Below are 13,114 nucleotides of genomic sequence, written 5' to 3'. Positions count from 1 at the left end.
GTTTATCATTTCTAATGTAAACATATCCTGGATGAGAACTAAACCAGGAAAGGGATCAGAAATGTGTCTTGCTGTCCATTGTCTCATTGTTTTACTGTCCGATGTTGTGCACCAACATCCATGTAAAATTCCTTGTGTGTCAAACATAATTTGGCAATAAATGTTTCTGATTCCTGAAAAACAGCATGCTAATGTACATGCAAACACTCATGGATTTTTCCTCTGTCATGTTATTTGAGATGGTCCTCATGTAAATCACTCTCACTTGTAAATCTTGTTTGACTTCCTAGTTAGCCTGTACCTACACTACAATAATAACAACAACAATAAACATCACATTGCAATGATAACGTGCCAAAAGAGATATATTTCTGTGGTGAAAACATTTATTAAACACATTTTAACATCCACGCTATTGAAAAAAATCAGACAGACAGACTGTAATTTTCAAATAAATTAGGTTTAAATGCCCGACTGCTTTTGTGAATAGGCGTTAGTCACAATATCAACCTAAGGCATGTATATTGCAGTTCACCGCTGGGACGCGTTGTTTCATTTTAGCGGTTCAGAAGACAGGATAACAACATCAACGTCTACAAGTCCATAGTGTTCAAGTCTCATGAATACTATCATTCCGACTTTCCTGCTCTGCTGGTTCCAACACCACCGATATAGTTTCTCCTTTATTTCTCTTTTCAAGTAAGACTACAAGCAGTCGCAGTTCATTTTAAGGCAGTGCAGTTATCGGGCTCAGTTTGAACTGGTGGTGGACCGGGGACTGCAGGCAAGAGGTAGGGAGCGTGAACACGGATGGCTCAAAGTTTTTGGTGCTGAAGGTGGTGTTGAAGTCATTGGCAAAAAAGGAGGCGGACTCCTGTGCGCAGGGCGTGGCGGGCTCGGGTGTGGCGGCGTGAGCCGGGGCCGTGCAGAGGACCTCCGACTCGAACTGCAGCAGCTGACCCATGAAGCTGAAGTTGGGTGAGACGACCGCCCGGCGCTGCTTGATGATGTCGAAGGCCGCGTCCAGCCGCAGCTGCTGCGTCCTCATGATGTAGGCCATGCAGATGGTGGGGGAGCGGGAGATGCCTGCTTCGCAGTGGACCAGAACTTTCCCCCCCGATTGCTTAACGTTATCTGGTGGGAGAGGAAGGAGGAGACGACGGGGGTTAATGATCTGTGGTGAGACGGTGGCACAGACTTTTTCTATTTGTGATGATCCACAAATGGATGTGAATCAAACCGTGCGTTCATTTTAGTTTTCTGTGTCTAATTGACGTTTGAAAAGTCAAGTTATGACGGCGAAGAGGCGGAAGCGACTCAACAGCGAGTCTAAAACAGTGAAAAACCGTCAATGAAACACTACATTTTAATATTGAAATCATTGCCTACCCTTCACTCCCACTCACTATTCAATGCAAACACTTTTCTGCACATCTGTAGTGTCTTCCCCTCTCACAAGCTCAACCCTGTCGGTGCATACGGTTGGACGCTCACGGGCGCTTGTGAGTCAGTGTGCAAAGCTGTACATGATACTTGCTTTGTCCTCCACCGCTGTGGGGGCCGCGGGTGCTGCTGCTGCTGCAGAGCTCGCTCTGGCACAGCCTGTTCTCATTTGGAGCCTCGGCACTCCTACACGCCTTTCTGTTTGCTCTGATGCCCACACCGATATCTGCTTTCTGTCATCTGCACAAGAGTCACTCACGACTCATTTCGAGGTTTTGCAAACTCCTAAAACAACCGCAAAGACCAACACGTCTGCTTCACTGACTTTCTCGTGCGCAAATTCAATCCCCCCCACAGACACTGGGTTCCACTTCGGAGCCACACATGTGTTTACCTCTCTTTAGAGAGTAAATAGAGAAACTTCTGCCTGGTCCTGAGAGCCACTGCAGACAGCCTCTCCATAAACCGCATTAATGTTGCATGAACTTCCCATCTGAATTGGTGATTGATTTTTATAGGAGGGGGGGGCTGCAGTTTGTTGATATTCATCACGTACACAGCTTTTGAAACCCCTTTAGGTGCCGTCCGTGAACTCTAACAATTACCGGCGATAATAGAGACCCTAAACGTGGGCTGCATCCCCCAAACAATCCACCATGCCAACAATAGCACTGCTGGCCGACACGGCTGCTGCTGGGAGTGCTTCGCCCTTGGTTGTGCCTGGCTATAAATAGCCAACAGCACACTATGTACATCTTCTGCTCCTGCTGCTGTTATTATCCAGCACCTCTCTCTCTCTCTCTCTCTCTCTCTCTCTCTCTGTAGCACATTCAATGGCTCGCGGACGTCAATGGTTCCCACCTGCAAGCAGCCACTAATGTATGCCCTCTCATTATGTGCCAGTCAGCTGGCTTTTATCCTCCACCCAACCATCATAAACAATTGTGTGTGTGTGTGTGTGTGTGTGTGTGTGTGTGTGTGTGTGTGTGTTTGTCAGTCAGCCCCCAAGCTCCACCCGACCATCACTAAACCCAGCTCACCCAGTTGTCACTCTGACTGGCCCCACCCGGCAGATTAAGCCACTGAGATTAGGCCCGGGAGGCGATGACGACATGGGAGTGTCTTTTTCTAGTCAAGATGGGGGAGGAAGGGAGAGAGGGATGAAGGAGGCCGTGGGATGGGAGGGGGGGGAGGGGGTGCGGAGTGCAAATCCTGAATGAATGAAGGCAGCCTGGATTCGCTGGTGCAGGATTGCAGGCAGGCGATCAAGTTAAAGTGATTACAGTTTATGGGCCTCTATTTGTGAACGGTGGCAGGTGAGAGGCTTTAGCATGGGAGGCGGGGGAGGGTTATTTGAGGACGCATTTAAAAAACAAATACGCCCACGGGGAGGCTACTTTGGGCGATGCTGCACTACATGTGTGTTTATTTCCTTCTAATTCTAGGAGCGTGAACCCTCTTGATGGCACAATTGTTTCGTTTCCTCCAACTCACCGATAAAATCGATGGCCTCCTGGAAGTGGGAGCTGATGTCGGCCATGTGGCTGTCCTCCACCGGGATCCACTTGTAGCGGTAGTGGCCCTTGGCCGGCTGCAGGTCCCTGCGCGACACGTTGAGCAAGGCTGTGATGTGAAGGTCGCTTAGGTAGTCCTGTCTGGAGGCGTGATAGGCACTACCGAGGTAGAGGAAAGGCAGGATCTCCACGGGTTTACCCTGAGAGGGAGCGGGAGAACCGGACGTCAGCGCATTCACAACATACAGAATACACGAGTGCTGATGCGACCATGAATAATGGACCCAATGCACCTGCTTTTATCCACCCATAAGGAAACTGTTCAGAGGCACAACACACAAACAGCCGTCGAGGTGGACGAGAGATGGATATCCTCTATTGTGTAAGCCATTCATGTTAAATAACCCACAATATAGCGCTCTGCAGGATGTGAAGCAGCCACACGCTTTCTGTTTGGGCAGCGCAGAAAGGTCAGCGATGAAAGAGTGTTTTTGTCTGCGTGTGTCAGCTGGTCTCACATATATGATGCTTATGTTTTGATGCCAAATATAAGTCTCTCTGATGTCAGCAGGACTTGGGTGTGTGTACTTTGAAAAAAAACATACATTCGTGCATGAGAACAAATAAAAACTGGCACCGGATGCACGTGCGGCAGAGTAGGAAGTAGGCCTACTGCGCCACGAAGGGTGTTTCCGTACCTGATCGTAATCTGGTTTGCGGTGAGAAAGCTTCTCGCCGTTGCTGTTGACTCTTTTCTCGGTTTCAGTCACGCTCTGGTCGATGGTTTTCACCTCGGTGCAAAGTTCAGGGTATTGAGAGTGGAAACTCTCGTATCCTCCTGAGAGAAGAGGAAGGAAACCCGTAAGCACCCACTGAAATAAAGAAGTTTACAACAATTCTGAATTCTGCCAATTTCTGCACACACACACACACACACAGGCAGCCTAAACGTCTTGTGAAATTGCAGCGTTTGTGAAGCATTTATAACCTGATTATAAGCGCCTAATTAGTGAATTACTGAAGCCTCCAGTGGAAAGACCGGTAATCCTTTTAACACCCCGGAGGTGAAAGACGGAAATAGAGGTGTTTCAACACCTTACCACAAACAATGGCGGGTTTTGTGGAGGGTCAGGTTGGGGTTTTCTTGCCAATCGGGTAGTTTTTGTTTTCAATGCGTTTCTCCCGCACTGACTCACGCGCCGCGTTGACGCACGCGGGACATTCGTCTCCCCCAGAGAGGGAGAGAAGAATGTAAGCAGCGCTTGACACGGACGAGAGGGACAACGCATCTGGATTATAAAAAGGACAGGTGAAATAAAACGGGAGGGACGTGCAGTTACGCCGCCGAAATATAAATCGATTTTTTGGGTATTTAATAGAGAATACAAAAAAATAATTTGGTCAAGCCTCGCGGACGGCAGTTAATAAAAAGCAAAAAAAATACAAAGAATATTAAAGCTGTAAATCACCGTACTGGCTTTCCTATACAATTCACCTCCAACATATTCTTGAAGAAAACGACAACCGGATGCGTTCCGCGTTTAAAGGCAGCTTAATGTCACGAGGCTCTCACCTTTGAGGAAACAGATGTTCGCCCCGCTCGCCAGATGAGAAAGAGTGTTTATTACTATTTGCGCCACGCTGTCCTTTTTCAGTTTCTGCCAGTGGGACGTCCGGTCATCCAGAGCAATGATTGCCGATATGCTGCCCTCCCGCAGCCGGAGCAGGGAGCGCTCGTCCGGGATGACAAAGTGCAGCGGCACCGGCCCTCCTCGGGACCTCCGCACCACCACGGAGTTGAGATTGACATTGACGGAGCCTCTGATGTTGGAGTCGGCGAACGAGAGATACGGTCTGCAGTCCACCACCAGGCAGCTGCCGCTCTCCTTCCGGATGACTTTCCTCAGATGGCGGCAGTCTACGCTGGACACCTTCATGTTGACGCCGAGCGGTGGAGCTTATTGCAGTGAAGAAGTACGAGTCGAGTAGTCCCGTGCGCGTCTGTGGCTACATGTCCTCTGAGGGGATTCCGGCCAATCGGTTTTATGTGAATGAGACCTCCGGCGCGTGACGTCACGACCCATACATGGACACCGGTGAGGCGGGATCGCAGCGAGGCGCCCCGCCCACAGGCATGACTGGGCTGTGGCTCCGCCCCTAAGAGCCCTGGAGCCGCAGTGTGTTTGATTGAAGAAGAACTCGCTGTCTCACTGTCCCTCAACTCCTCCAAATCCTGATTAAAGACTTTGTTTGCTGCTGCCCTTAGTTGACAACTTCTGGGTTTATGTATCTTGGTATGTTAAATGTTATTCTATTTCTTCAATTTTGAACCTGTTTTAAATCTCCTTGCTTCATTTTTGGATGTTTTTAATGGTTTTATGTGAAGCATTTTTAAATCCCCCGCATTGAGATGCGATATACAAATAAAATCGCCTCGCCTTACTGCACATCAGTCGTTTCATTTTTTTTTTAGCTCCCAACTGACAGCCAGAGTGCTTTGATAAGACAGCAAAATCTGCTGGGCATCCCCTGGACAAAAAGTAAAAAGGATGTTTTTGGATGCTTTCAAACACGAAAGGCTCAAAGACAACATGAAGCAGAGATACTGTGAATGACAAAGAAGAGTCTAACACAAATTCACAACCAGAAGGACGTGTTCCATGAATATAATAGGGATAACATATGAAATGAGACCAAAATGAACCCACACAAATTTAAACAGCAAATGGATCCCCTGAAAAACTAACATCTCTTCCAAAAACACCAAAAAGAAGGATAGAACAGCAGATACAAATGCCATATATTTTCTGCACTCAAAATAATGAATAGTTGCATAAATCATCCTGTAGGATTTTCGTCTTTTTCATTTGATTTAAACACTACTTAAAATGTACGTATTACCATTCCAATAAGCATAAGTCAGCCAATTGTAAAACAATTTAATTAGTGAGTTAAAACACATTTATAGTTTGAATAAGTTTAACTGGAAAACTTATTAGCTAATGAGAAATTAGATTAATTTACATACATATTTGGGGGAAATGGAACGGTTCAGAAGAGGAAGTGACATCAGACGTCTCTCGGCCATCTCAGAGCAACATGTAACGTGATGGTGAATCTTCTGTCATCTTCAATAATTTGCCTGTTATCGATGTATGTACATGTTTTATGGCTGCAGATCAAATCAAATCAAACCATTATGGATACCAGCGTGCCAACCTACATGTGTTGAAATAATTATTAACTTGTAGTGAATGTGTGACTTTGTGAAAAAGCCATTTTGTTTTCCAAATAACAAACCAATAAATAGTTAATGTGAAAAACGTTGTCTGATAATAATAATAATAATTTAGTAGGTACATAAATAAGTGTGGGATAAACAGATTCAAAGATTTTGGCATAATTATCGAAATACAGGGTTTTATTAAAAAACAGCAAGTCAATTGTGTGTATTTATAACTTAATTGATTTTATCGAACATAACGTGCTTACTACGAATATAAAACTAATTAATACTGCACACATAAACCTGGTTATAAATGTATTACAAATTTGATTTGTTTACGGTAAATGCATTCATTTTAAAACCCATCAGGTAGATTCATATTTTTTACACTGGTTTGGATTCTTACTTGTTTCAATAATGTTTGACTAGCAAATGTATTAGTTTGGTGAAATTAAAACTGCCATCCAAATTATGGAACATTTGAATGCAAATCAAATATGTAAATCTTAATTATTAGCCCTAAACATTTCTGTGAGTGTGTTCACATAGTAGGTATCACACTCTGAGTACTATGAATCCCTACAGGTGTTTTATTTGTTGAGGCTACTTGTGGCTAATCTTGCATGTAGCATTCACGGGGACTTTTAGGGACAGCTGCTGCTGACCACGAGCAGCTGACAAAAGCAACCTCTGACTTCCACCGCTCATGTACAACCTGCTTTATATTCCTCAGCGTGTAAGCCTAATCCCCCAAATTAATTAACAGGTTTAAACGATGCACAGCATGTTCCACCATGACGTGAACTCAGTCCTAACACACAGTGAATCACCTCACATAACCTTTTACTAGGAAGCGAAAATGTTGACCCATTACTTTAGATAGATCCTGATCCGACCTGAACTTAACCAAAGCTCATGAGGATTTGACCAGTGTTCATGTGAATCTGTTCATGTGGGCTTTATTTGTAAAGTTCCTCGCCCATGCTTAAAATGTAGCCTAAACATAGTGAAAACAAGAGGCCCTGAAAGCGAATGAGTCCAACAAATAATGTGTTACATCATCTTGTTTATGCTTGTGAATGATCAAAAGAGCAAAACAAAGTATGTGTGTGTTTGTGTGTGAGGGGGTTGGTGGGGGTTGAGGGGGGGTGGAGGGCCTATCCAGACAAACACAGTGACAGCCACAGATGACAAGAGACCAGACAAAAGAAAAAACACCGAAAAACAGGCAGAAAGATCGGTGGAGATATCTGTGGATGGTGGCTGAGGATTAAAGGGACAGCAGGCAAACGGCCATGTGGTCCAACCTAATCTGCACTGCACATCATGGCCGATGAGCGGGGGGGGGACCACCCTCCGTTTCCAAGCCCTCGTTTAATTATGGGGTTTGTTCGTGTCAGCTGTAAATAACAACAGTGGACCCAGATGAGGCAGATCAACAAAATGCTCATCCAACGTTTATTTCTAAATATATTTTTGTTTTTTCTCTCTCTTCTTCCCCTCCCTGTCCTACTACGAATGGGTCGAGCCCACACGCGTCTCTCCAACAGGATCGCCTCAGTATATCAGAGGCTCGGGAGTATCGCTAATATGTTTAGTAAGGAGGCAAGCGGTTTTCAAACCAGAGGGCTGCTGGCAGTGCTGTGGTCAGCTGTTCCCCTATCAGGACCGTAGTCTCGTGCATGACTGTGTCAAACCCAGTGTGTCAAACCCAGTGTGTCAAACCCAGTGTGTCTCTGTGTGAGGAGTTACTCAACAGGTCAATTTGTGGGTATAATGAATATCTTTGTGTCTTGGACTGAGGTCTGTATGGGCTCTGGGAAGCTGTCAGAACGATGGCCGTTTGCTGTCATTCTGTCTAAATTAATTGAAAAATTGGTAGATTAATGAGTGATCAAAATAATAATAAGAATTATAATGCTGGGCTGCAGCAAAAAGGGAAGAAAGTCCTGTTAAACATGTGAGTCTCATGCCATCACGCTATAGATTCAGGTGAAATAAAAATGGTATTCTTTTTTTTCTCTAATGTTAACCACCAAAACTTTAATAACACATAAAAATCCTTCAGAGATAACTGCTGAGGATATCACCATTCTGTGGGATTATATGCAACATATATGAATTCTGTGTCCTAATGATCTTTCTTAATGATTTTTATCTTATTCAAAACATCACTGCCTGTTGTTGTCACCGGCGCTCCCCATCACTGCAGCACCAGATGAGACTTCTTCCCCCTCAATGGGAATAACGACACCGGCATACTGGATGAGTTTGGCAATGTTCACAAAGTAGATTTAGATCAATGACATGTGATGACAACTGCTTGTAGAGTTGCACTATGGTGAAATGTTGCTGTCTAGTTGAAGTTTGGTTCAATTGACTTAATTTGTCCATTTCCGAGGTTGTGCAATATCCTTCTATTTTTATTGTTGAAATACTCAAATTTTAACTATCAATGACTCACAAAACAGAAACTCAAGTCGCGAGCAGTTTTCTAGTCTAACGTGTTTTCTGTTTCACATATAATAGATCTCTCGCTGTTTCATACTGGAACACCGATCCAAAATGGTGGATCGTGACAGAACCACTCTTTAACTCTTTCATTCTAACTGTGCTAGTATGTGTCAAACTTCACTCTAATGTTCTTTTATTTTCATGACACATTTGGCCAGTTGTTTGCAAAAGAGAAAAAACAGTAAGAACAATGTAAAAAAACAGTTTCTTTATTTGCCGATAGAATAGTTCATGTAACTCGTGTCACAGGACTTGTAGTATTTGCAGCAGACAATTACTGCTCAGCAAACTGCATTAGCTTTGGTATGTGAGTGCGTCATAACACTTCCTGCCCAGAATGTCCCTTTTTTCCATGTGACTTATAAAAAGCTCTAAAACACAATAGGTTGCCTTCATTGGGACATGTGCCGCCCCCTCCCTCCGACTCGCTCCCCCCTCAGCAGCCCAGGTGTTTCCTGATTTGCTGACTGAGCGTCCACATGATGACACTGTGTTCTAACAAGGCCCACATTACTCACCTCAGTGTGCGCTGGTCCGTGTCCCCTAGACTTCACTCTTGTCTTAAAAGTATTGAAAATACATCACCGAGCCGCGTGGTGACACTGGGTGACACAATCCTCCATTACCATAAACATGGACCCTATTGGTTTTAAGTCCTATTCCCACGCAATGTGATAACATTATATTAAAAATGTAAATGTCCCCTTATATGAAGAGATCAGCGTTTAGTGTTTTTATACAGAGCTGTGACAGAATATAGGAGAGGTAACAGATAATACAGTGTAACTCACAAAAATGGATACCTCAAGACAAGGATTAGTAGTACTTCAGGAAGCGCCGATGGCGAGCAGTCCCACACGGGTCCTTGATAATGTTTATGAGTGGAGACAGCAACAACAAACGTCAGCATGGTGAGCGCTCACATCGCGTTGCATCCAAAGCACAAGTCAACCTGCCAGAATCTACGAGGATCCGAAATACTTTATAATATTTGGCATTCGAGAGTTCAAGCCATGATATGACAGCGCCGATGACACACGCTGAGCACACACTCAGACAGTCACACATAGGCGCGCACACACACACACAAGACGCGCCAGAGGCCTGACTCACCGCACGATTCCCACCCACAGCCCACTGTCATGTCAGGACTCCTGGAGGCAAACTCTAGGGCGAGACAGAAAGAGAGAGAGAGAGAGAGAGAGAGAGAGAGAGACAACTCACCCGAGTAGTTGTTGGAAAGACAAGTCGAGGCCGCGGGTGGTGATGAATGCAGCTTGGCCTGGTTTGCGCCGCAGGGGGCCGGGGGAATTCATGGTGGAGCGCGAGGCGCAGTTGAGCTCCTGAAAACTCTATAGAAACGCATACACATCTGGTTATTCCTTTTACCCATGGTGTCATTGTGCGTCCAGCTGTTCCACAAAACAGAAGGATCATTCACGGGCCGACGTGGCAACGTGACTCCGAGGTGTGCTGAGTGTGTCCTGTGCTGAGAACAAAGGCCTGGTTACTGTACATCATGAGTACGGCATCACGACAGAAGGCGATCTTCACGTTCACACCCACACACATCCACATCTGGAAGCTGCTCAGTTCCGCTTTTCCCGTCACAGCTGCTCGTGAACTCATAAACGTGTTACTGCTTTGAGGACCCTGTGTTCTTTCTTCCTGCTCCTTTACTCAGAAATGATGTTACTCGCTGCAGAGATCCAACTCTGCAGGACATTTCCTCGGCTCGTCAATGACAAGACTTGGCTTTTTGCCTCTAAAATGTGTTGCAATATAGACAATTTCTGGGAGGCAGGGAGCTCTGTCGCAATCGAGAGCAGGCCCCCGAAAGGGTCTGTCGGTTATTTTATGTTCCAAGAAAATACAAGCGGTCGCAGGGGTTGAAGAACAGGGAAAATGATATCCTGTTTTTATCTATGGTCGTTTGAAAAGATCAAGACAAAATAAATCAACAAATAATGGATCCTTGTACGAAATACTCTCCTTATCCAAAGCCTTATCATGTTCATATATGTCCCCTAGACTTCACTGCTGTCTAAAAAGTACTAAAAATACATTCCTGAGCCACGTCGTGACACTGAGTGACACATTCCTCCATTACCACGAACAAGGGCACTATAGTTTGTTTTAAGTCCTTTTCCCTATGCCCTTAATATTCACTTGTGCAGTGTGTATTCATCTACAGAAACGACAAAATTCAGCATTTACTACAAAACTAAAGAATATCTGTAACATAAAACTACTTTTTTGGGGTATAACAAGAGCTGTAATTGGTATTAAGCAATGCCATCAAGGCCCTTCAGGTACTGGTCTGTTTAAAGGTTCATATTTGTGTTAACGGAAAGTAGGAAATCTGCTTCTCTGTCCATTTGTTTACATTGATGGAAATCTGCATCTGCTTCTTTTATTTACAACAAAATTAGTCTTTGCTGTTTATCACATGTTTTTGCCCTGTTGCCAAGTTAGTTAGTTCACATGCTCTCGTCTAATATCTGGGCCGATTTTTTTTATTTTACATGAATCAATCAAACTGAAAGTCTGAACAAGCTCGTACGTACAGTCCACCTTCTGTCTGCTCGCGCTGCATCATTCCACCGTGTTCTCAGCATGACGCGATGGGACTTCCAATCTGCCCTTTAACTCATTTTAGTGTCAATAAATACGCATATATGTCACCATATTGTCTCTCGTCTTCACTCCGGTGGACCACAGCGGAGAGCGAGGGAGGAAGCCAGAAGATAAATACATGCATCGCGCAGCACTGGAATTATAGCACGCCATTTGCCTCTCCGAGGGTGTTAACGTTACTTTGAGGAGGCAATATCCTTTGCAGGCATGGACACTAAATAGAAAATGATTTACAGTAAAAACAGCCTGCGGCTTCTATTGAACACTTCCTGATGCCGAGTGAAAACAGGCCTTTGTTGCACAAGGAAGTGAGCAAGCTCGCAAGCTTGCAAGCTCAAAAACATTCCTGCAGACAATCAGGTGTTTGCATCTGCAGTTGTGTGTGTTTGTCCAAAAGTGAACGTTTGCAGAAGTGAGGCTATTGTACCATCCACATTAAGAAATATCATGCAAACTATTAAACATCAGTCGAAATTAATTTGCAGTGTGATCAAAAAAGCAATGCAATTCACAATGAAACGCATGTCTCAACTAGTGCAGACCGGAAAAAATCAGCAGCAGAGTTTACAGTAAACAACAACAACTTTGTTTGTATCTCAGACATTAATGTGATTCACCACCTCGACAGTCCAAAATAGAGTGTTTCTTACTACCAAGGGAGATAATACAGCGCAGTTAAACGTGGGCTTTATTCCTGATTACCATCTGTGTACAATGGGTTTTACTTCACAATCTATACATACTAAATGGAGCGATGGCTCATCTTGGAAACAAATAGTTTGTGACCTTTATGAGAAGATAAAGCCTCCCCCGCACAAATGCACTGAGATAAGGGATTTTTCGTTTTTTTTTGAGACTGGGATTTAAGAGTCATGCATCCCCCCTCCCCCCCTCTCTCCTCCCAGCCTCTTCTCTCATCCCCCCTGCTGTCCGGCTCGTTTCCCCTCACTCCCCTCTCATCACCTGTGTGGGAGGCACGAAGCAAAATCCACTCAGCTGAAATTAAACTTTAAAGACCTTACAGATTGCAGGGCTTTAATCACACACCGCACGTGCACACACGCTTCCACACCAACACTCACGGTGACACAGACACACTCTCCCACTCAGCAGATGGAAACACAGAGGCAGAGATGGAAAGATGTAATGGATAGCAGGGCGGTGAGCGGGTGGCGACTGGGGAGGGCCCACGCCAGATGAAGTAGGTGGCCTATATAGACATTACTGTCACACACAGCCTGGTATAAATACACACACACACACACACACGCCGTTATCACTGCGAGCAGGTGCCAGTGTGCCGGAAGAATAGAGAAAAAACACATTTTTGCACCACAAAAGGGAAAGAAAGCTGAGATATATAGATGATATAGATATGCTAAGTTTCACTTATTGGGTAATTTTAAAGCCACAGTGATCCCCCGCTCAGGCACACACACTCACAGAGTATATAGTGTGTATCTATTATGCACGCCGTCGTTCCAGGTGTTTGTAATAACGATGGTTGTGATTTCGCTGATGTGAGGCAGAACACCGAATGGCACGGTGAGGGCTCTGACATTCCCTATTTCTCTACCATTCTCTAATCCCTCCCAGGGGCTGAGGTAGGGGCTGAGGTAGGGGCTGAGGAAGGGGCTGAGGTAGGGGCTGAGGAAGGGGCTGAGGTAGGGGCTGAGGAAGGGGCTGAGGAAGGGGTTGAGGAAGGGGCTGAGGAAGGGGCTGAGGTAGGGTCTGAGGAAGGGGTTGAGGAAGGGGCTGAGGAAGGGGCTGAGGAAGGGGT

General features: G+C 45.1%; 1 protein-coding gene across 1 annotated transcript; it reads right to left on the bottom strand.

Annotated features, from left to right (window-relative positions):
• Nucleotides 1–368: 368 nt before the first annotated feature.
• Nucleotides 369–6,724, bottom strand: dusp5 (dual specificity phosphatase 5). The gene is made up of 4 exons (XM_040187419.2): nt 4,531–6,724; nt 3,656–3,795; nt 2,938–3,157; nt 369–1,134 (listed from the first exon to the last, which is right to left on the bottom strand). Exons 1-4 carry the CDS (start codon nt 4,892–4,894, stop codon nt 728–730), a joined length of 1,131 nt encoding a protein of 376 aa, XP_040043353.1. The 5' UTR covers nt 4,895–6,724; the 3' UTR covers nt 369–727.
• Nucleotides 6,725–13,114: the final 6,390 nt, after the last annotated feature.

The sequence above is a fragment of the Gasterosteus aculeatus genome, chromosome 9 (assembly GCF_964276395.1).
Source record: "Gasterosteus aculeatus chromosome 9, fGasAcu3.hap1.1, whole genome shotgun sequence".
Classification (NCBI taxonomy): Eukaryota; Metazoa; Chordata; class Actinopteri; order Perciformes; family Gasterosteidae; genus Gasterosteus; species Gasterosteus aculeatus.
This window is presented reverse-complemented; position numbering and strand designations above follow the sequence as displayed.